Genomic DNA, 23541 nt, shown 5'->3' on the forward strand with positions numbered 1-23541 from the left:
AGGAGGTACTACATGACTAGTTATTTGTTTAAATACCATAGTAATTTGTACATATATGAAAAACTTTGCTTTCCAAACTTGTCACTGTTTTGAATGTGTAATTAATTGTCCTTTATGTTTTTACAAGAAATTGAACAGGGTCGTCCGTCATTTTCTCGAGATTCATCCTACCAATCACATGATGGGAGGACAAGGTTTTCGGAGTCTCCCAAAAAGAATTCAGATGTCTTGGGAACATCATCCAGGAAGTCACAGGATAAGAGAGAAGGGGAAGAGTCAGCTAATGGGAGTGAGGCGAAAGAGGTTAAGAGGCATCCACGCTTGGTAAGAAGTGGCCCCTGTCTTACCCCTTCGTTGTGTGATAATGAGTATCCCCTGAATCTGAGTAAGGAAGCAGACCCTATCATAGAAGGTCTTGAGCAGCTAGATCAGAACACTAAGACAGGGCACGATGAGAGTAAAAAGACTGAAGAGAGAGCAACTCTGTCAAACAAAACATCGGGTGAAAGTGCGAACACAAGCACAGAGAGCAAAGCCAGCGTTGATCAAGACGTTCCTGAAGACAGAGAAGAAAAGAATGGCGAGACAAAAGGCTCAGGGAAAATAGATCATTCAACTGCAGCCATAGATGAAAATGTTGGTGAAGATACACCTGTAAGTGTTGAAGGTTCTGCCAATATTTCCTCAAGGGTTGCCCCAGAGACTGCAGCCATTGAGCCTGCAAAGTCTGCCAAGGAAGCAGCCCACAGGTTGTCATTACCTTTAAATGAGCTTATCAGGTGGGTTTACTTACAGAATGCAAATGCACCGCATGTTTGTTTTCAAAATGAACACTTGTAGAACAAAAATAATTTTAGCAAGCAATAATTGTATTTTTAACAATATTTTAGTGTTTTATTCTATTCAACTTACAGGAAATCTTAGATCGAGAAATCAGTTTAGATAACAGAGAATTTTTATGAAGCAGAAATTGTTACATGGTTTATAGGTGTCTCGTTTTTGTTCCTTTTATTGTGATCTGCTTGGTTTTGAGTCCTTTTGCATCAACACTTTTCATAGAAAATGGATGTTGGGTAGTTAGTGCCAAAGATTCTGAGTATAGTTGTAAGAGGGAAGTAAAGGAGCTGATTTCCATCTGTTGTTGGGAGAGCTATAAAACTTAAAAAGTAAACAGTTGAAATTCTTAAGTGCATATACAGGTGAGACATTACCAAAACTCAGTGTTCATTGTTTGACTGAGAAATCATCAATACAAATTTAAGCTGTAGAGGTTTGGGTAAAGAGTAAGTATGATCTGGATCATAAAAATGAAAAGTTTTTAGGATTTAAAGTAAGGAATATGTACCAAGTTTTGCATCGTTTCTCGAAATTATGAAAGAAACACACGATTTTTTTACTAGGAGTGTGATTATATGTTACCCCGTTGATATTTTCTCTCATTCTTAGTAAGCCAACAATATGGATTTGAGTCTCAGATTGGTTGTGGTAATGGTTGTTAAGGAATATAAAAGGCAACGTGTTGTTTTTATCTTCTTTAGATGTGGATCTGAAAGCCTCCCACGAACACAGTTGTCAACAGAAGTCATAAGGAAATCTGCCAGTACAGATAATTTTGTTCCTTCTGTGACAGAAGCTGCGATGGATCAGTTTCGTAGTAATCCAAGCAGCATAATGACTGTGATGTGGGGTGAGTGCTAATTGAGGTCTTCTGTTGAACCTTTTTTAACAGACCATATAAGCTAAAAGGTAGCTTTAAGAGTTCCTTCGTTGTATTGCTTATGTGCTAACAATTGAGGCATGTTCTGTGTGCTGTGCTAAGAGTTCTATTGTTGTCTTCCTTTATTTCCTTCATTTGTTTCTAGTCATGACCCAAAAATTATCGTTTGTGTTATCTGCCAGTTCAGTATTCCTTCAGTGCTAAGTTGTGTACTCACTTTTAAAAAGTGCTTCTGTTTGACTTATCTTATGTTAAATAACACAGACCTTAGAACTATGTGGATTATCTTTCTTACCACTTTTTGTTTTCTTTTATGTGGCACTCTTTTAGGAAGTTATGAATCCTTAAGTTACCAATCTTTAATAACTTTGTTTTCGTCTTTTTTTTTAATTTAACCGTGTTTTCTCTTTTTTTAACGTGTTTTTCTCTTTTTTTTTAATGTTTTATACAGAAGTGATTTTTTTTCCTTTTGTGTTTGCAATGTTTTATACAGTGATCTTTTCCTTTTGTGTTTCAAAAAGTCTACATGTTTTTAAAGAGGCAAATTATATGTTTTGAAATGGCTCAATTTTTACCTCTGAGTGTCTCACATCTCTGTTGAGATAATGTCCAAGAGTTGCTAGGTGGCACATTTCATTTGCAGAAAAGAGCAGGTAGTTTAATGAGTATCTGGTAGCTTTTATATTTAAAATGACATGTTTTCAGTATTGAAAATTGTTTTTCCCATTTTTGTAGTGAGTGGTTTATTTTTCACAACTGCAGTCTATTAAACTTATGTTTAGAGCTGACTAGTTTTATGTTAAGAAAAGGTGAATGTTTTTATATTGTTTTTGTCCTTAAATGATGTGTGTTTTACAGTTCTGGATTATGGGCAGAACTGATCAAGAATCGTCAAAATTCATCAGAACTTAAGAGTCGTCATAATTCCGGTGCCAGCGCTGATATACTAAAAAGTCGACATAATTCAGGTGCGTTGAAAAGGAATGGTTTACAACGTTAATGTACTTCATCATGTCATTAGCAACTCAGTGGCCTTTAAGACTCGTTCCATTTAAACTTTTTGGATGGCAGCAAATTACCATTTTATCTTAGATTCATATTGTTTTAAAGTGTTTATGATTTGCAAAGATATTTATTTTCATACATTCAACTTCCCTGTCAGATATATACTTAGCTATAGACTCCGTCGTCCCCGACAGAAATTCAAATTTTCTACCCGCCTGCCGCTGGGTGGCAGGAATAGGAACCATTACCATCTTGAGCCAGATTTTCTCTGTCGCCGGTACTGGTAACATCGTTTGCTAGTTCCTCCTGACATTGATTTTCGAATTTCATTACGCCGTTGATCTTTTGGACTGCTATTTGGTTGACGTATTGGATCTTTGGTTTGGCATACGCTATTGTGGACTGTTTTTTGAATTTTGGATTTGGAATTGTTCCGATACGTAATACAAACCATCGGTCCTTTAACAATAGGAAGTAGCTAGCGGCAGCTGGAAACGGTCGTAAGCTTATGAAACAAGGGGAACAAGGGGAGAACGGTAGTGGTTAAACGGCTTGTCCGACAATCGCGCGCCGCCGCGACTGGGAGGTAAACAAATCACTTTTGCTTCGGCCGCGGGTGTGAAGGACGTGTTCGTCATCGCTCTCTGCCCGCTTCATCGTCGTATGCTTTGTTTATATTGTGTTTTCTACTAATGGTTTGTTTGACTTGAAAATGAACTGTAAGTACACTGTTTTCATTTTCATTACTTAATTATGAACCAACATGGAGCTATCGCCGTAGATGCGGCGATTTCCTCTCTTTTCATAAATTGAACCCTTGAATTATGTCTCGGTGCCGAAGGCGGGCGCGCTCGCGCCGAGTCATGTATTTTGGGCGAAAGTGTGTAATTGAAAAATGTAAGTACTTTTTTCATTATATTTTTGCCCTGTGCGTTCGTTACCGAGAGCGTGATTGCGCTCGGCACGAGCCTTTTATTTTGTATGATAAATGCAATGAAAGTGGATTCGCAATACAGTATTCTTTTCATTTTCATTATTTATTTGCATAATTTAATTTGGATCAATTTTCGCTCTTACCGGGAATTGATCCCTTACGATTATTTTCTGTGAAAGTGAAATGCAAGTGCAGTATTCGTTTCATTTTCATATATATTTTATGATAGCATCATATTATTTGGATCAGTTTCCGTTCTTACCCGGGAATTGATCTTTTTCCCTTTAAGTTCTATGAAGTGAATCGCAAGGGCAGTATTCTGTTTTCATTTTCATATTACTTTTCACTGCTGTGCGGGGGTGAGGGGAAGCGAAGGTCTGCCAGGAAGTCGTCGGAAAGCTCTCCCGCGACTCCCTTGGTATCCGATTCTTCGTCTTCCTTCCTGACCCCCCGCTCAGCTTCTTCGTTTTTTTGTATTTTGTATTTGGGGTCTTCCTTGCGTTCGGGGTGGGACATGTCTTCCCCCCGTGCGCGAGGGAACCCCTCTTACTAATCTATCTATGCTACCGCAGGTGCTACATCCGTGGGAGACGACCTTGGACAGGTATGGACCACCGCGGCGGCAGGGCGTGCCTAGCATCCACGGGCTGCTGCAGCGTCTAGCGAGGTCTGGGGCGGTCTCCACTACTACCACGGCCGCTTATGCTGCTCCCCCCCCTCACTGGTCTACACTCATCCCCATGCTGTGTCGGTGGACGCCGTCTGCCGCTACTAGGGCCGCGCCGTACCGAGGGGGGCTGGCCGCCGCCGCCTGTTTTCTTCGTGTTGCCTGCCCCAGACTTCCGCTGTTCCAGCAGCTCGCCCTGGACCGGCCGCCAGTACCCAGGTTCCGCTGGCTGCCGATGATTCTACGAGGCGATCGCTGCCTGCTGTACCTCCGCTGATGTGATTCCCGCTGTTGGCTTGGCTGTCCCTTCTGGGTCTACCGCTGCTGCTGTTCCTGCCGCTCCTGAGCTGGTTGCTGTTCCTGTCGCTCCTGGTTCCTGAACCTGTCCATGCTGGTCCTGCCCACGGTGTGTCTTCCCCAGTCCCAGGTCCTTCCGGACAGGTACAGTTGGGCCGTGTTGCTTCGGCAATATAGCCCCGGCTCCGGCCTGAATGGACCACCTGACGACTGTCCTGCGTGAGCTGACGAGGAAGAGGAAGAGAGGAAGCTGTCATCTTCGTCTTATCGTCTGCTGCTGCCTCTTCCCCTTCGACTTCTAAGGACCATAAGCCGAAGAAGAAGAAACGGCTGCCTTCCCCCCTAAGAAGTCTCCTTCGGGAACTTCTAAGGGGCCCGTCCCACCCCGGTGGGACGGGGGGTCCTTCTGCTGGTCCTCCTGCTCCTTCGGGAGCGGGGCCCGTCTCCACCCCTTCCGTAAGGAAGAGGTAGACGGGGACCAGAGGAGTATCGGCCTTAGCTCTGGTACTTCCTCGCCTTGCGCTAGCGGCGATGCCGCTACGCCAGGTTCCGGCTCGGCCTCTCGTTCGCGAGAGATCCCGAGTGTACGTTCTCTCCCTCGGGAGACCGTGCAGCCAAGTTTCGGCGCCAGAGTTCGCTCGGCGCCAAGACGCGGCACGGAGCAGAGGCTGGTGAGAGCCGCTCAGGTGACTCTCGCCAGGCAGCGGGCCGCTCTTGCAGCGACCAGCTGGTAACCCGGGGTTTCCCCCCTAAGAAGGCTCCTTCGGGACCTTCTAAGGGCCCGTCTCGCTCCGGCGATTCGGGGAGCTCTTCTGCTGGTCCTCCTGCTCCCTCGGGGGGGAACAGGGCCCGTCTACTTCTACCAAGGAGAAGAAGACGGGGACCAGAGGAGTACCAGCTTCGGCTGGCACTTCCTCGCCTGGTTCTAGCGGTTCTGCCGCTAAACCAGGATCCGCCTCGGCTTCTCGTTAGCGAGAAGTACCGAGTGGACGGTCTCCCGCGGGGGGAGACGTCCAGCCAAAGTCTTGACACCGAGCTCGCTCGCCGTCAAGACCGAAGCGCGGAGCAGAAGACTGGAGAGAGTCGGGCAGACGCTCTCGCCAGGCCAGTGGACGCTCTCGCAGCGACCAGCTGGCTGCTCTGGGTTGACGTGACGGTCGCTGACGAGCCACGGGTTGAGGCGGAGAGGAAGGGGTCCCCGCGGCCGTCTGGTACCAGCCACGGCTGGTACCAGCGGCTCGACGCGCAGAGAGGACGCTCGCCTTGGTCTCACCGCGACAGCGAGCCTAGCAGGTAACCTGACGCCGCTCCCATCGGACCGGGCGGAGACGGTAACCAGCAACAGCTCGCCTGACGCTAGAGATCAGCGTCGACGTTCTCAGCCGAGCCTCTCGCCCCAGGCGAACGGCAAGGCTAGGCCTGCTGCTCGATCGCCACCGCGGGTTGACGATCAGCAGCAGCCCTCCAAGCACGCTGGTCCTGCCAGCGAGCTAGGGGGGAGTCGTCAGGGTCTGCCTCTCCTGTACCTTCAACCTCCTCGGGCTACACCGGGGAGGAGCGAGGTACCTATGAGTGATCGCGAGAGGTGCGCCGCTCGCGATCCCGCTATGACGTCGTATGGACCAGGCACGGTTCTAGGACCGACCAGGACATACGAGCAAGTAGCTGGAGGCGACCTTCAGGGGTCTGCCACAGTTCTCCTTCTGAAGGAGGAGTATCTCGGGATCTGTTCTTGCTGGAGGGACTGGACGGTCCTACTCCGCAAGACGCGGTTACTCCCGAGATACAGAGGAATTTGCAGAAATCATTAAGCTGATTCGTCAGCATAATGACCTTGCGGAAGGATTGCCGCTCCCACCAGCAGAGCTACGTCTCTGCTCGAGTCGTTTTGGGGCCTCCCGAGAGGGAACCCAAACCGACGGTGGTCTGCCGCGATCGGAGCGTTGCCGATTCTGTCTCGCAACCAGAGTCTCTCGTCTCCGGACAAGAAGCTCTCAGTTCTGGCCGGTCGATCAAGCTACTTCCACCTCCTCTACTGCGACAGCGGCGTTTCTACGTGTCTTCGGACACCGTATTTAAATACTCCTTCGGTCCTCCTGAGAGGTTTCAACCTCGACGAGGACTGGAATGAGTCGGAGGACGGTATCGGTCTCTCCTGCCGTCAGGTGTCGATCAGCCCCACCCAGACGACGTTCACAGTGGCGGCAGACCCTTACCTACAGTGAGAGTTCGTAACCCTCCGCGGGAAAACGTTTTCTCCTGACGATACGTTTTCCCAGACTCTGAGAGGCCATCGCCGCAAGGCGATGGCTGCTCCTACTCTTCTCCAACTGCTAGTTCCACTGGGAAGGCGAGCGAGTATCCAATTCCTCTTCCATTCCCTCTCTCCTTACGGCTACGAGGGAAAGGGGGAAAGGGGGGGGATCCTACAGAGATTTCTCTGTAGGATCCCACGTTCGGGACTGCGCTACCGGGGGGACCTTCGGGTCCTACCTGACGTAAGCCCCGGTCGTTGAGGAGGGATCCTGCCCCATTCTCGATTTCTGCGGGAATCGAGAGGGCCACCAGCCGATATCGTTTGACGAATTCGGTGGGGGTTTCGCAGACTGCTTAGAATTCTACGGAATTTCTAGCGCATTCAGAGTGTTCGAGTTTTTTACGATCTCCAAACACTTAGGCGAGACCACGGTCCAAAGTGAGCGAGACGAGAATCCCCGATATGTTACACGATAATCGGGAACCTCGCCTATGCTCAAATTCCTGGAATTTCTAGCATTGGGAAGAAGACTGCTGCTGAAAGAAACTATCTCACAATAGGCGACCAACCTGGAATAGAGAAGATCGGACGGGAATATCCAGTTTGGCTTGAACTATCGTCTTAGTATTCTGTTCACCATTGAAGCTTTCCTTCGAGGAAGACTTCTCCTTCACTCTCTCTCTTTTGATAGAGATCGAAGGTGGTCGATCTCCAATCCTTATTTTTGTTTTCTTGAAGGAAAGAATTTAGGATGGAGATCGTTGTTCAGAATCCTACAAATATACTACGTATATTAACCTCGCGACATGATTCTACTAAGCAGTTGAATTGTCCGAGGGGTAGGCGCATATCCTAGTTTATCTACGGATTGCGACTTAGAAGAGAAGTATTCTAATTGAACTGCAACTCGGGGTTGCCTGCAACCTCCCAGGAGTTTTCAGTTTCAATTTTATATACTTATGGTTTGTCACGACAACACCATTTCAACTTTTATATTACCGAAATTCGTTTCGCCTAAATATAATTGCTCGAGCATATCTTTTATGCTCGGTAGTTCTAGCCGAACGCATTCCTTCGTGGAATAATGGATTACCTGGCAACTCAGGATGACGAGTCAGCGAGAGCTCAGGCTCAACTACTGCGTATTGAACTGAACCTGATAGCAGCTCAGTATCAGTCTGGGCCTCGGAGATGCACGGTCAGTTATGTCTCTCTCTGCCCTGCTTTGATTGACTACCGAACCGTATCTCTGCCCAACAACAATCATGGACTTAGGTCTCTGATTAACGGGGATTCTCGCAATAATGAAGGACCATCTACTGCTGTGACGCTAGATTCCATCGCCTTCGACATTGCGAGAATTTTCAACAGAGATATCTCTTGGACTCTTTCATCTTTCTGTTTACCGCACGGTAACAGAAGCTTGTACAAGTCTCCCGATGCATCGCCACTGCGATAATGCGAATGATTTTGCAGACATCTGAGTTTGTCTTCAAAATATCTCGTATTCGTAGGTGTACAATTGTTCATTGTTCAACCCGAATTACAAGATGTGTCAGAAGACATCGCCTACTCTCCGACCTGACAGCTCTACTTCCAAATGTTCAGCCCATGAGAAGCAGTTCTTCAGGCGGCTTTCCCCTGTGTTTTCATTACTGAAGAACGCCCCGCTTTCATTGCAACTACGACTTCTCACCGGACAGCAATGAAATAAGCGGTTAGCGTTTTTTCAGTCATTTGTAAGCACAGGTTATGAATCTTGAGAATCCTTCTCTCGATTCGTCTGTGAAGACGTAGGTTGCATTCAATATCTACCTTCGTCTTCAACGGTACATAGTGTTTGTTTCTCCTTAGCTGAGATTCAACAACTATGAGATGTTTTGCCTTCAGGGACCTCTGGTCTCTAGAAGGCAATTGACTTTCGCCTGTTGGGCACATGCCTTAAGAGAACTCATCACCTCGCTGTCCGCATTGGTGACAAACAAATACATTATTTGTTTGGTCTCTCGGCATAACCCTTTAAAGGCGAAGGTCACGTGACTTACTCGGATGCTTGGACAACTTGCCTCCTACCGAACGCAGTCAGTCGGCAGCTGTCAGAGCGCCCCCGAGTCAGTTACAAACTACGCTGTTGACTTAGTTCGGTTTGTTACAGAGCAATCATTACTTCGTTTTAATAGCTTGTCACAGTACCCATACCATCGACACCACCATGGAGTGTCGGTGTCCTATCCACTACCGAGAACTTCGCTGCATGGGGATAGGAGGATGTTGAGAGACTTCGTGGCAAATGGACAGACCAGTATGGGTACTGGACATCACCGAAGTAGAGAAGAGGGATAGGTCATGCGACTATTCCCTTCTTTTCCTCTGAGGAACTGCATGACTTCTCCTGCGAAGTCAAGCATCCAGGGGATGGGGATCCTGACGTTCGATTTCGTACCGAACTTCGTAGCGAAGACTCAGAACCCTTCGGGGTCTCCCTGACGATTGGTTCGAGTCGTTTCACAATCCCCACCTCCCTAATGGACTTCACCGCCTTCGATGCGAAGGAGATGCTGCCTTGTCCGCAAGAACTTCTCCGTGGCGCAGGTTACTGGCAGGGTCTGGTCCAACCAGACCACATGCCCTTCCTTCTACCTTCGGGATATTGCCCACAGGTCCTTGGATTCTTTTTCCTTGGGACCGTGGTGGCTGCTCAACACGTTGTGTAGCGAACCAGACCCTCGCAGGCTGAACAGCATCGAGTCCTGGTGTGACCGTAAGAATGGATGAGTGAATGAGAGTGTGACTGGCTCCTCTTCCCCATCTTTTTTCTTCTACCCCTCTACCTGTGGTTAGAGGGGACACGGTCGTCACCCTGCTGGATAAGGACAAGATGCAGGTGAGCTACTCAACAGAGCCCCATCCTACCCTCTTTCACTAGGGATAGGAGCGTATATCCACCACTTCCTCCAACAAGGGGGAGGAAGTGGATGCCAACTTGAGACAACCCATACTTTATGTTGCCTCTTGCAAACAGGAACAAGTTCTTGCTTGCTGGTACGAAGAGATACGCTTGCTCTCTCTTAGTACTCGGCAGAGGTCTGACCATTGATCCTGCGGTGCACACCCCGATCAATCGGACAGAGGCTTGGATCTCTCCCTCGCTCTTATGACCAGGGAGACATTCCAGGGATGGATGAACACCAGTCTGTTCATCAAAAGACTCAGATTCCTCCCACCAAGAAGTGTCTTCCTATGTTAAAGGACCGATGGTTTGTATTACGTATCGGAACAAATGACAATTTGTCGAAATTGCATTTTTCCTAACTATACAAACCTGAGGTCCTTTACATATAGTCCGGTCCTCATGCCACCCTCACTCTGCGTATTTTGCATGGGCCAAAAGCAAAAGTGATTTGTTTACCTCCCAGTCGCGCGGCGCGCGACTGTCGGACAAGCAGTTAACTACCGTTCTCCCCTTGTTCGAAGCTTACGACCGTTCCAGCTGCCGCTAGCTACTTCCTATTGTTAAAGGACCTCAGGTTTGTATAGTTAGGAAAAATGCAATTTTCGACAAATTGTCATTTTTCTCATAATGTCTGAAGTTTCGATTTCGTTCAGAGTGTGTGTGAATGAGAGTTGTTATGTGAGGCTGCTTTCGGTAGATCCTAACACCACTTGTAAAAATTGTAGAGGGAATGTATGCTCACAATTGAATACATGTGATGAATGCAAGGATTTGAATGAGGAGGAATGGAAGATTCTTGATTCCTACTTGAGAAAGTTGGAAAGGGATAGGGCTAGAAAAGCCTCTTCCAAAAGTGTGAGTAGGTCGGTCTCTAACGAGCCAGTTAGCGGACCATTGCCTATCTCTAACCCAATTGTTTCCTCCCATACAGCTTTACCTTCACAATTATCTGATTCGGCAAGTTCAGCATCGGAAATTGCGAGTCTGAAAGCTTCGCTTCTGGAAATGGAGCGTAAACTAAAGGAACTAGAAGGTAAGTGCAGTGAAAGTGTTCCCGTGAAGTGGAGGGTGCGTCTGATCGGCTCTGTCTCGCTCCCAGGCCTAGACCTCTTTCAAGCTCCCAAGCCCAGAGGAGAAGAAATGTTGAAAGCTGCAGGGAGGTTTCAGAGAATCCCCACCGGTCAGGCGTCCCCTCGGCAGATTCTGTAGTTGCGTCCCAGACTGCCAAGGACAGTCGTTGGAAAGACGTCCTGAAACAGTGTTTTTCTTCATCTGATTTGTCGTCGAAGAAAGGATGGAGTTCAGATAGATTATCGAGACCGTCGAAGAGATCGTGGAAGTCTCCAGCATTTTATTCTAGCCCTGAAGAATTTCCGGAAGAATATCCTCCGGAAAAGAGGAGGAAGGAGGTTTATTCGGAAGCTCCTTCTCCTTCATCGGAGATTGATAAAGAGGACGTAGCTACGAAGATTTTGGAGAATATGCAAAAGCAAATTTCTTCATTAGTAGGAGTGCTTAAGAAGGATCCTCCTAGAAGGAAGGATAAATTCCTTCCAATTAAAACATCCCGTCCTATGGAACTCTGAGAGCTTGGACGAGGCTCCTGCCAGGAGCCTGGCGCCAGCCAGACGTCAGGCTCCTGTCAGGCGCAAAACGCCGTCAAGGCGAGAGGATTTATAAAAATATCGAGAAGAGCCTGAATCTCCTACTAGAAGGAAAGCGCCTGAGGCGTCTGGATCGAGGCGTAAACCGTCTGAAACTTTGGAAGTCAGACGTAAGGCGCCTGAAACTCCTGAAATCAGACGCAAAGCGTGGGAAACTCCTGAAATGAGACGCAAAGTGTCTGGGGCGCCTGAATCAAAACTCAAGGCTCCTGAAATGAGGCGCGAAGCGTCTGAAGCGCCTGAAGTGAGGCGCAAAGAGTCTGAAGCGCCTGAAATGAGGCGCAAAGCGCCTGGAGCGCCTGAAGTGCCTGAAGTGCCTGAAGCCAGGCGTAAAGCGCCTGAAGAGCCTGATCTTAGGCGTAAAGAGCCTAAACCTACTAGAAGCGTCGAGCGCCTGACATCCATCATATGACAAGCAGGCGCAAAGACTTATACGAACTAGAAGGACCAAGCTTCAGGCGCTATGATTCTGAAACATTATCGGAGTTTGAAGCGGACTTGGAGGCTCCTCTTTGGGATTTTTCTTAGGATCAGTTTTCTCCTGACAGGGTCTCTAGACGTCGCACAGGCGGCCGTAGCCCCTGTCAGGAAGGGCTTGATTCTGAGAGAAGCGAGAGACATTTAAGGACTTCCTCTGATAGGACGAGAGTTGTCGCACAGGCGGCCATCGTCCTTGTCAGGAGGGCCTTAGTGTAAAAAGACAACATCGGCCTTCGCCTGGCAGGGACTCAAGACGTCGCACAGGCAGCCGTAGCCCTTGTCAGGTTGCAGTCGGTGTTGCTACGAGCCCTTCACCTTCCCGAGAGAGGAGTCCTCCTCCTCCAGTTGCGCACTCATCTCCGAATAAAACTCAGCAAGAATTAGAAGATGTCTCGGACTCTGAAGAAAATAAGGGGGCAGGTCTTACAGACTATAAGACATTGACAGCCCTCTTATTAAAAGAATTTGGAGAGTCCCTGAGTCCTGCTGCCCCTCCTTCTCCTCGGTCTTTATTTTCAAGTACGAAGACTGAGAAGTCTTCCTCCTTTTTGAAGATGCAACCAAACCATCTCAATGAAGAGGGCTTTGCAGTCTTTTGGAAATTGGCTTAAAACCAAGGAGGAGGCGGGAAAGACTGTGTTTACCTGTCCCCCTTCCAGGTTATCGGGAAGGAGAGGGATTTGGTACAGCACAGGAGAATCTACGGGACTTGCTCTTCCCTCATCTGCTGAAGCGGACTTCTCGACCTTGGTGGATTCGGCGAGGAGACACGCACTTCCATCGGCCAAAACAAGCTGGACAATGTCCGAAATGGACCATCTCCTCAAGGGAATATTCTATGTCTTGGAAGTTTTTAACTTCCTAGACTGGTCCCTTGGGGCTTTGGCCAAGAAGATGCAAGACCCTCAGTTTTTAAGAGCCAGAAGTCTTGCATAGCGTTCTGGCCTGTATGGATAAGGCGGTGCAAGATGGATCGGCTGAAGTGGCATCCCTTTTTGGGGCAGGAGTATTGAAGAAGAGGTCTGTCTATGGTTCTTTTCTGACCAAGGCAGTCTCTCCAGTACAGAGGGCTTCTCTTTTATACACCCCTCTGTCTAAACAATTGTTTCCTTCTCAGTTAGTGAGGGATATTTCCCACACGCTTACTGAGAAGGCAACACAAGATTTGCTGGTACAATCTGCTAAGAAGCCTAGACCAGCTGCTCCTGTCGCGAAGAGGGAACCAAGACCTGCCCAACAGCCCTTTCGAGGTAGAACTTCTAGCCGAGCCCGAAGGAAGAGAGGAGGGGAGAAAAGAGGAAGATCTATCAGAGTCCCGAGAAAGAATCCTAAATGAGGTTCCAGTCCTCCAAGCACCAGTAGGGGCCAGGCTTCTGAGATTTTCAGAAGCATGGGCTTCAAGGAAAGCAGATTCTTGGTCCCTACAAGTTCTCAAGAAAGGATACCTCATCCCCTTCAGGAACAGACCTCCATTGACGACGACACCGAGGGAGCTGTCAGCGAGATACAAAGACCCTGTAAAAAGAGATGCCCTTCTCGGGTTGGTATAGCAGATGTTGGAGAAGGAGGCCATCGAGAGAGTACAGGATCCGCACTCTCGGGGCTTTTACAATCGCCTCTTTTTGGTGCCAAAGCCTCGGGAGGGGTGGAGGGGCCCGGGGGTCCGGACGTGAGTGCATTGAACCGCTTCGTGGAGAAGACGAAGTTCTCCATGGAGACATCCAATTCGGTACTCTCTGCTCTCCGTCCAGGAGATTGGATGGTCTCCCTCGACCTTCAAGATGCTTACTTTCACGTCCCCCTGCATCATTCTTCGAGGAAATATCTTCGGTTCATGGTGCAGGGAAGGATTTATCAGTTCAGGGCTTTGTGCTTCGGCCTCTCGACAGCTCCTCAGGTGTATACGGCGTTGATGAGGAACGTAGCAAGATGGCTACATCTGAAGGGGGTGAGGATATCGCTTTACTTAGACGACTGGCTTATAAGAGCACAGTCAAAACAACAGTGTTTGGAGGACTTGGAGATAACTCTGCAATTAGTCAGATCTCTCGGATTGCTCGTGAACCTCGAGAAATCTCACACGATCCCCAGCCAGACCATCGTCTATCTGGGGATTCGGATGGATTCTCGGGGTTTTCGAGCATATCCATCCCAAGAAAGGATTACGAAAGGGATGGAAAAGATCTCGGTCTTCCTAGAGAAAGAACGAAGCTCAGCGAGGGAATGGCTCAGTCTTCTGGGCACCCTTTCGTCGCTAGAGCAGTTCGTTTCTCTGGGAGGACTGAATATGAGACCCTTGCAGTTCCATTTAAGAAGAAATTGGAACAGGAAGAAGGGAGATCTTATGGATACCTTTCCCATAGAGGAGAGCATCAAACACCACTTGCGATGGTGGTTAGAACCGCTAAGAAGGAACGAAGGAGTGTCCTTGTCTCTTCAAAACCCTCGCCTAGTGTTGTTCTCCAACGCGTCGGACACGGGATGGGGAGCAACACTAGGGACGAAGGAGGTGTCAGGCATCTGGACGGAAGAACAGAAGACCTGGCACATAAACGCAAAAGAACTCATAGCCGTACACTTGGCACTGTGAGGGCATTTCGAGAACGAAGTCAGAGGCGCGGTGGTCCAGGTCAACTCTGACAACACCACGGCTCTGGCATATATCAGAAAACAAGGGGGGGACACACTCTTTCTCCCTTTACGACGGTGGCAAGGGATACTGTTGATCTGGACGGAGGAAAGAGGGATACGACTCCTGACGAGGTTCGTTCAAGGAGGGAGAAAACATAAGAGCGGACAGGTTAAGCAGAAAGAACCAGGTCTTCCAACAGAAAGGACCCTTCATTCACAAGTCTGCCAGCAACTATGGTTTGGGGGAAGCCTCAAGTAGACCTATTTGCAACATTCCTCTCCAGAAGGATGGAAAACTTTTGCTCGTTGGGTTTTTCTTTTTTTTAGGGGGACGATCCCAGAGCCCTGTCGATAGATGCTATGCTCATGAACTGGACGGACATAGACGCGTATGTGTTTCCCCCATTCAAGATGCTGGGGGAAGTAATGAGAAAGTTCGTGTCCTCGGAAGAAATGAGGAGGACATTGATCGCTCCTTATTGGCCTGCAAGAGAATGGTTCACAGAGGTACAGAAAAAATGGATAGTGGACTTCCCCAGATCTCTTCCCAAAAGGACAGATCTGCTCAAACAACCCCACTTCGAGAGGTACACAAAAAACATCCACGCTCTCGCCCTGACTGCCTTTCGACTATCGAAAGACTGGTCAGAGCGAGAGGCTTTTCTCGCAAAGCTGCAAAAGCAATTGCTAGAGCAAGAAGGTCCTCAACCATGCGGATATACCAATCGAAGTGGGAAGTTTTCCGTAGATGGTGCAAGGCGAAGAAGCTGTCCTCCTCCGATACCTCTGTGACCGAAATTGCTGATTTTCTTTTGTATTTACGAGAAGAATCTCAGCTAGCAGTGTCAACCATTAAAGGTTATAAAAGCATGTTATCTGCTGTGTTCAGGAATAGGGGCCTGAACATAGAGAATGACAAAGATCTACATGACTTAATTAGATCATTTGAGACGACAAAATCAGGAACTTCTCTCACCCCTAGTTGGAACCTAGATGTGGTTCTCGGATATCTAATGTCAGAGAGATTTGAACCTCCGAGAAAGCGTCTTTCAGAGACATAACAAGAAAATGTATTTTCCTAACTAGCTCTCGCTACTGCGAAAAGAGTGAGTGAGTTGCAAGCTCTAGACTCGAGAGTGGGTTTTAAGAGGGATTCGGCTGTATTGTCTTTGAGGCCTTTGTTTTTAGCTAAAAACGAAAATCCCTCGAGACCTTGGCTAGGACTTTCGAAGTAAAAGGGCTTTCTCAATTAGTGGGAAATGAGATGGAAAGAACATTATGCCCTGTGAGAGCTTTGAAGTTTTACTTGCAGAAGAAGAAGCAGTTGCAGGGCTGCAATCAAAGCCTCTGGTGTGCTGTTAAAGACCCGAGAAGAGCAATGTCAAAAAATGGTTTAGCTTTTTTTGTTAGAAAAAATGTTATAACTGAGGCTCACATGAGTTGTGATAGTGAGGCCACATAAGACATTTAAGGGTTAAAGCACACGAGGTACGTCAGTTGCTACATCGTTATCGTTCAACAAGAACATGTCGATGAAGAAGAACAGCTTAGCAGCCACGTATTGGAGGTGTAACTCAGTGTTTGCCTCACAGTATTTGAAAAGATGTGAGGGTAGCATACGAGAAATGCTTCTCTCTGGGACCTTATGTATCAGCGGATACAGTGCTGGGGAAAGGAGAGAAGACTGATCCTTAAATTGTTTTTTGTCCTATATTTTATATAGTGTGATTTTAAAATAATTTGGTGTTGAGTTTTTAGGTTGTTTGAAAGGTGTTTGGGGATAACGCCTTACAATCATAAATACTAATCCACAGTTAGGATCGGGTGATCGGGATCAGTGTTGTACTCCTTTGTATGCCAATAGGCATAGGTATATTGTCATGTAAGTGGATAGGACCCCAGTGACAATTGCCATCAGGTTCTGTTGAGTAAGTGGATAAGACCCCATTGACAGTCCTTTCAAGAGTTCTCAGCCATAGGGCACACCCTCGCTGAAGCTTTTGAGGGGAAGCAGACTTCTAAGCACAAGCTATGAAATCTTCCGCCTAAACAGGTAGGAACCAGGGTATTGTTAATTAACTTTTATTACCTACAACATATGTTGTTTACCTGTCTTTTACCCTCCGCCAAAGGTGCCAATCAGCTAAGTATATATCTGACAGGGAAGTTGAATGTATGAAAATGATATTGTTATTGTACAATAAAGTTTCATACATACTTACCTGGCAGATATATACGATTGTATGGCCCACCCAGCCTCCCCTCAGGAGACAGGTGGAAGAGAAAATCTGACTCAAGATGGTAATGGTTCCTATTCCTGCCACCCAGCGGCAGGCGGGTAGATCACCTGACCTACCTGTAGTGTGTGCCGCGAAATTTGAATTTCTGTCGGGGACGATGGAGTCTATAGCTAAGTATATATCTGCTAGGTAAGTATGTATGAAACTTTATTATACAATAACAATATCATTTTTAGATTCGGTCAGGATCTTTGCCTATTTCAGTCTTCCATCACGTTCCATATTTACACTTTCAGAATAGCATAAAAATAATATCTCGATTCATATTGCTTTTCCAAAAGGTGCAGGTGGAGATATGCTTAAAAGTCGGCACAATTCAGGCACTGGATCAGTCCCAGGTGGCCTCTATTCAGATGTGTCCAGCCTTTTAGAGTCAGGGCAAACAACTGAAGATGGATGTGAAGGAGATATTAGTGATTCTGATAATGAGTGCTGTGACTGGCTCCAAGATTTCGAAGCTGTGCGACCTTTTCTGCCCGAGTTTTGGCTAATCTTAAGAGTTTCCAGTGACTGTGTCGACACTTTCTTTCATTGTCGGTAAGCTTTGTTGGACAGTATTTCTTGTGAATGGTAGGATTTTATTGCTTCTTTTATATTTATAAGTATTTTTCCCAGCAGAATTTACAGTTAATCCTATCACTTTGTCAGTTTTTATTTCATAATCAATACAAGGCGTTTAATGTTAAGCATAGCAATTACTGTACATATTTGTATGAATTGAAACCCATTATTTCTGCATAGATTCCCATTAATAATAAGAAAGTGTGAACTGTTAATATTATTTGTATGAATGAAACCCATTATTTCTGCATAGATTCCCATTAATAATAAGAAAGTCTGAACTGTTAATACTTCTATAGGTGATGTGGAATTATAACTTTATTAATTATACGTCAGATCGGAAGGAGAGGTCTCTCGCTTGCGCTCAGTGCAAGCTGAAGTGGTACGTAGCGTTCGAGCCCTCGTGAAGCTCGTGAACCAGACACTTCTCCTTCAGGATCTTCACTCTACGCGTATGTGTAACCGTTTGCTGGAACCAGACACATCTGAGGATATATGGCGTCATGAAGAGACAAAAGGAAGAAATACTGAAGGTATGTTGATTGATAAGGGTAGCCTTTCTGTTTTCATCAAATGTCATTAATACTTGCAACTGGTTTTTAGGGTTTTATTTTAGTAATGATTGATTATTGTATGTATATTTTAAGTCGTCAGTAATTATGTAACTGTATATTTAGTGTATAATGTTCGTGGAAATGACAAACCTCCATGGTTCATAACCAGAAATGTGCATAGGCTTGAAACTTGTTTATTGATGTAAGCCCTCTAATTCATGAACATGAGAAGATATGTTGTGCCTCTAACGATATGCTAATTTGTTTTTGTTTTGTAGTAGAATATATTGACATTAACCACCCAGAGATGCTTCTTCTAAGATAAACTTCTGTTGTTCTTTTGTTTTTTGTAAACTGCGTAACAGAAGTTTTGTCATAGAAGAACATTTCCTTAAAAGCATTTGCAGTTTATGTTAATCACGTAAGCAGTTTTGAGATAGGATGTAAGTGTTATTTTAAGAAGACTAATGTCATTGAATCAGATCTTCAACATGGATTATTCTACTTATTATGCTTATTACCTTTAACTTTCAGATGGTGATGCAGATTCCAGAGGAGTTTTAGAAGCTAGCCTGAAATTCAAGGCTGGGGCATTTGCCTGTCGAGTAGTGTGGGAGACTAAGTTTGAATTACATCCCAAGGTGAAGCTGTGTGCTGGAAAAGTAGGCAGTAAGGGCATCCAAGCCTTACGTACCATTTTAAATCCCATCTCTGTAAACAATCGGAAAAATATGTTTGTTTATGAGGACACTTCAGGAAATGGACCCCATGTCTTTTACCTAAGGTAAAATTATTTGAGAGATTTATATAATCTTGATATAGTATCCAGAATATTAAGTTTTGTTTGGTATCCATCCCTTACAGTTATTTGAATTAAGAGGGACTGTTATTTAAAGAAAGAAGGATATTGTTATCTTGGATGTAGAATGAAATGAATTACATTGTACTGGACATAGGTGAAACTGGTGGCATAAAGAATAACAGTTTTATTGTTACTTGAGTTTTTCATAATCTGTGATGTTTGGGACTCAGTAGTATCCGGTATGTACTGTATTTGGAAAACAAAGCCCAAAATTGTTCCTCTGGCAGTATAAACATAGACATTTAGTGTCATCCTGCTATATTTTGATTTTACATTATATTTTATTATTATTATTATATTATTAAGTGCTTTAACCTTACGCAAAATACTTCACGCTCATAGGGCTCACATGTACATTATATGTACAAGGGGACATATTCTCTCTCTCTCCAAATTTCATACATCTACAGAGAGCTCTTGCATTTTGCACGCTTTAAGAATTTGAAATTTGTAATTTGATAAGAAAATATATATTTTTCTTTTATAATTCTGTTATATGTAATAGCCTGATTTATTGTTAATAAATTACTTATATATTTTCCTAATTGCAGAAGAAAGTGATAGTTGATAAATATAACACAAATGTGTTTCTTGAATCCTTAAAAGCCTCTCAGTTAATTGGGTCACTCATTTTTGCAGAAAAAGTTTGTTTTTAGTTGGAAACTATATTTTAAGTACGTAATTGGTTTGTTGGTAGTTTTGTTTAAGTAAATTTGATTCATAATGCACCCATTATTTACGAAAACTTATTTTCACAATTTAGGAGGGAATTTGGGATGTCGGGCTTAAATAAACTACAGAATTCTTAGCACTAAATAGTAAACAAGGATTATTTTTGGGTGACAGAAACCCTGGTATATAAGAGTAACAAGAGGTTTTCAATTTTTTAAAACTTGTGTTATTGTGTCCACCTTCCACTTCATATGTGAGAGAGTCCCATATGCCATATGGCACTCCCTGGAGTGACTTAAGTAGCGGAGAACAACATTCAGCCTTTGTTCCGATACGTAATACGAACCATCGGTCCTTTAACAATAGGAATGTAACTTAGCGGCAGCTGGAACCTGTCATAAGCTTCGAACAAGGGGGTTCGGTATTTAACTGCTTGTCCGACAGTCGGCGGTCCGCGCGACTGAGAGGTGAAGAATCACTTTGCTTTCAGCCGTGCTGGGTGATAGACGTGTTGTTCGCCGCTCTTTATTTTTTTTTATTTTCTTGTGATTGTCTCGTGGAATGGATTCCTGCGAGCAGGAAAGACACCCCCCTCCCCATCAGCCGCAGATTGTGCCCTGGTGTGGAGGGCCGTAAGTGTGGGGCCTTTCGATCCCTTTTCGAGGTTGATCCTCATGAGTTTTGTGCTCAGTGTCGAGGGCGTGAGTACTCTCGCGCCAAGCCGTGTGACATGCAGAGGATGGTTGTGACGCCGCCGCCTGGTTTTGCCGCTCTTTTTCCAGCCCCTGACTTCCGGTGTCCAAGAGCTCCCCGTTGGATCTGCCGCCAGTCTAAACTAGGATGCCGCTGGTTCCTGCCTCCGCCTCCTGTCCTGTGCTTGCTGCTCTCGTACCAGTTTCTGCCGCCGTCGCTGTACCAGTTCTTGCCGCCGTCGTTCCTGCCCGTGGTGTTGCTGCCCCCACCCCAGGTCCTTCCGGACAGGTGCACCCGGGCCCTGTTGCTTCAGCAACTGCCCCGGCTCCATCCTGGATGGAGGACCTGATGGTGGTCCTGAGGAAGCTGATGAAGAAGAAGAGGAAGGTGTCGTCTTCGTCGTCTTCTTCGTCATCGTCTGCTGCCGCCGCTTCCCCTTCGACTTCCAAGGCCCCACAGCTGAGGAAGAAGAAGGTAGCCTCCTCCCCCCCTAAGAAGTCTCGCTCTGAGACCTCTAAGGGTCCATCCCATTCCGATGGGACGGTTGGGTCTTCCGCTGGTCCTGCTGTTCCTTCAGGAACAGGACCCATCTCTCCTTCCGCAAGGAAGAAGAAGACGGGGACCGGAAGGGTACCGGCTAACACCAGTACCTCCTCGCCTGGCGCCAGGGGTTCTGCCTTGACACCAGGTACCGTCTTGGCCTCCCCTCGTTGCCGAACGAAGGGTACCGGTAGTCTGTAAAAGGTCGCCTGCGGGTGACCGTGCACCCAAGACCCAGGCAGCTGAGTTCGCTCGGCGCCAGGATCCAGGCACGGAGCGGAAGACTGGCAGGAGTCGCCCAGGTGACTCCCACCAGGTCTGGGATCGCTCTCGTGGCGAGCCGCCGGTACCAAGGGTTGACGCGATGGTCCCAGACCGGCCGCGGGACAGTGGACTCTGCCGGTCCCCTGACCGCCGCTCCCACCGGGACCAGGCGGTTAGGGGGACCAGCAGCAGCTCTTCTGATGCTCGGGACCGTCGCCGCTGTTCTCGGTCTAGCCGCGTGACCAGGCCTGCAGCTCGATCGCCACCACAAGTTGGCGAGCGTCTGCAGCCCCCCCAGCACGCCGGTTCTGCCGGTGGGCGAGGGTGGAGTGTCAGATCTTCCTCCTATCCCTTCAACTTCCTCGGGTTACACCGGGAAGAGCGAGGCGATCAGGAGTGATCGCGAGGAGCATGCTCCTCGCGATCCCGCCACGAGGGCCTATGAACCTGGCACAGTCCTAGGACCGACCAGATTGTACGCACAAGTGGCAGGAGGAGACCATGAGGGGTCTGTTGTGGTTCCTCCTGTGGAAGGAGGAGGGTCTCTGGAGGCGTTCTCGCTGGATTGGCTTGACAGTCCATCTCCACAAGACGCCGTCACTCCTGAGAACCAGAGGTCGTTTGCTGAGGTTATTGCGCTGATTCGTCAGCACAATGACCTCGGGGAAGGATCGCCACTCCCACCTTCCGAGCCTACATCTAGGCTGGAGTCGTTCTGGGGACCTAGGAAGGAACCCAGGACGATGGTGGGTCTGTCAACCTGGTTCTGAGGCGTAGGGACGCTGTCCTCACTCGAGTAACCAGGTCAGCAGGGCACGAGGCTGCCTTGGGTCTTTGCAACGGACCGGTGCGGAGTTCCTCCTCTCTCTTCCCCAGAAAGATGGTGGACGCTGCAGTGGAACAACGGCGCACTGACGACATTGACCGTCTAATCCACCAGGCAGTCTCAAAGGCGGCTGAGCAGCCTCGAGCTACAGCGGCTAAGCCCAAGAGCTTAGCTAGCGCTTCCTCTGGGGCTAAGACGATTGCTTCGTCGAAGCCGAGAGGAAAGACTCTGCCTTCGACTTCTACTGCAAGGAGCGATCGTAACCAGCCCTCCTCCCACCCTTCCCTCTCTTGAGGAGGAACCGGGAAGAAGTTGAAGAGAGGAAGGAAATGCTAGGGACAGTGTTCCCCCTCACCTGCTGCCGGAAGTGGGTGAGTTGCCTGGCGAGCCATTGGGCAACTTGGCAGCGCTACGGTGCTGAGACCTGGATAGTGAATGTCCTTCGGGAGGGATATCTACTACCCTTGGTTCTGCCAGGGACGTGGTGCTTCGCCAGGAAGTAGAAGCCATGCTGAGTTAATGAGCTGTGGAGATCGTATGGGATCAGTCACCGGGCTTCTACAGTTGACTTTTCCTGGTGGAGAAGTCCTTGGGGGGATGGCGCCCGGTGATAGATCTCTCTCCCTTGAACCAATTTGTTCACCAGACTCGGTTCACAATGGAAACGACACGTTCAGTGCTCAAGTCCATCAGGGAGAGCGACTTCATGCTTTCTGTGGACTTGAAGGACGCGTATTTCCAGATACCCATCCATCAGTCCTCCAGGAAGTACCTCCGCTTCATCCTCGACGGGATGGTGTACCAATTCAGGGCACTTTGTTTCGGTCTCTCAACCGCCCCACAGGTGTTCACGCGAGTGTTCACTCTGGTGTCTGTTTGGGCCCATTCAGTAAGGATACGTCTTCTGAGGTATTTCGACGATTGGTTAGTCCTGGTGAGCTCCCGCTCGCAGTTGCTACAGGACAGGGATTGACTCCGAATTCTGCCGCGACCTTGGGATCGTAGTGAATTTCGAGAGGTCGGATCTCGAACCCAAGCAGAGGATGAAGTACCTGGGCATGCTGATCGATACGGTAGCAGGGCGAGTCTTCCCCGCAGACTCGTGGATCAGCAGGTTCAGGGAGGCAGCCAGACAGTTCCTGTCCCTACAGGAGCAGCCAGCTCAGCAGTGGCAGGTCATGATCGGTCACCTGTCGTCTCTCGAGAAGCTAGTCCCTCACGGGCGTCTTCACCTGCGGTCTCTTCAGTAGAGGCTAAAGGAGAGTTGGTCACAGGCAAGAGACCCACCGTACTTCCGTGTGTCTCTCACGGAGGAGGTGAGGCAGGACCTAGCCTGGTGGCTGGACGACGGGAACCTCGTAAGAGGAGTGCCTCTTCGCACTCTCTCTCTCTCTCTCTCTCTCTCTCTCTCTCTCTCTCTCTCTCTCTCTCTCTCTCTCTCAGGTGTGTGGGATCATCACGACAAGCACCTTCACATCAACTTCCTGGAGCTCAAGGCAGCGTCTCTTGCTCTCCAAGAGTTCCAGAACCATCTGATGGGACACTCAGTGGTGTTGAATAGCGACAACACCACAGTAGTGGCGTATGTCAACAAACAGAGGGGCCTAGTGTCCCTCCCGTTGCATCAGTTGACGTTGCAAGTGCACGAGTGGGCCGTGGCACAC

General features: G+C 47.6%; 1 protein-coding gene across 1 annotated transcript in view; it reads left to right on the top strand.

Moving 5' to 3' along the window:
- The window catches only part of LOC135227071 (KICSTOR complex protein SZT2-like), a gene marked incomplete at its 5' end in the record, with an annotated part of 399314 nt that overhangs the window by 167044 nt on the left and 208729 nt on the right, over positions 1-23541 (top strand). The window contains 6 exon segments of the mRNA XM_064266896.1: positions 128-779; positions 1539-1691; positions 2576-2685; positions 17187-17442; positions 17803-17999; positions 18555-18804. Coding sequence (XP_064122966.1) covers positions 128-779; positions 1539-1691; positions 2576-2685; positions 17187-17442; positions 17803-17999; positions 18555-18804 — 1618 coding nt within the window.

Source organism: Macrobrachium nipponense, chromosome 15, assembly GCF_015104395.2.
Source record: "Macrobrachium nipponense isolate FS-2020 chromosome 15, ASM1510439v2, whole genome shotgun sequence".
Taxonomy (NCBI): domain Eukaryota; kingdom Metazoa; phylum Arthropoda; class Malacostraca; order Decapoda; family Palaemonidae; genus Macrobrachium; species Macrobrachium nipponense.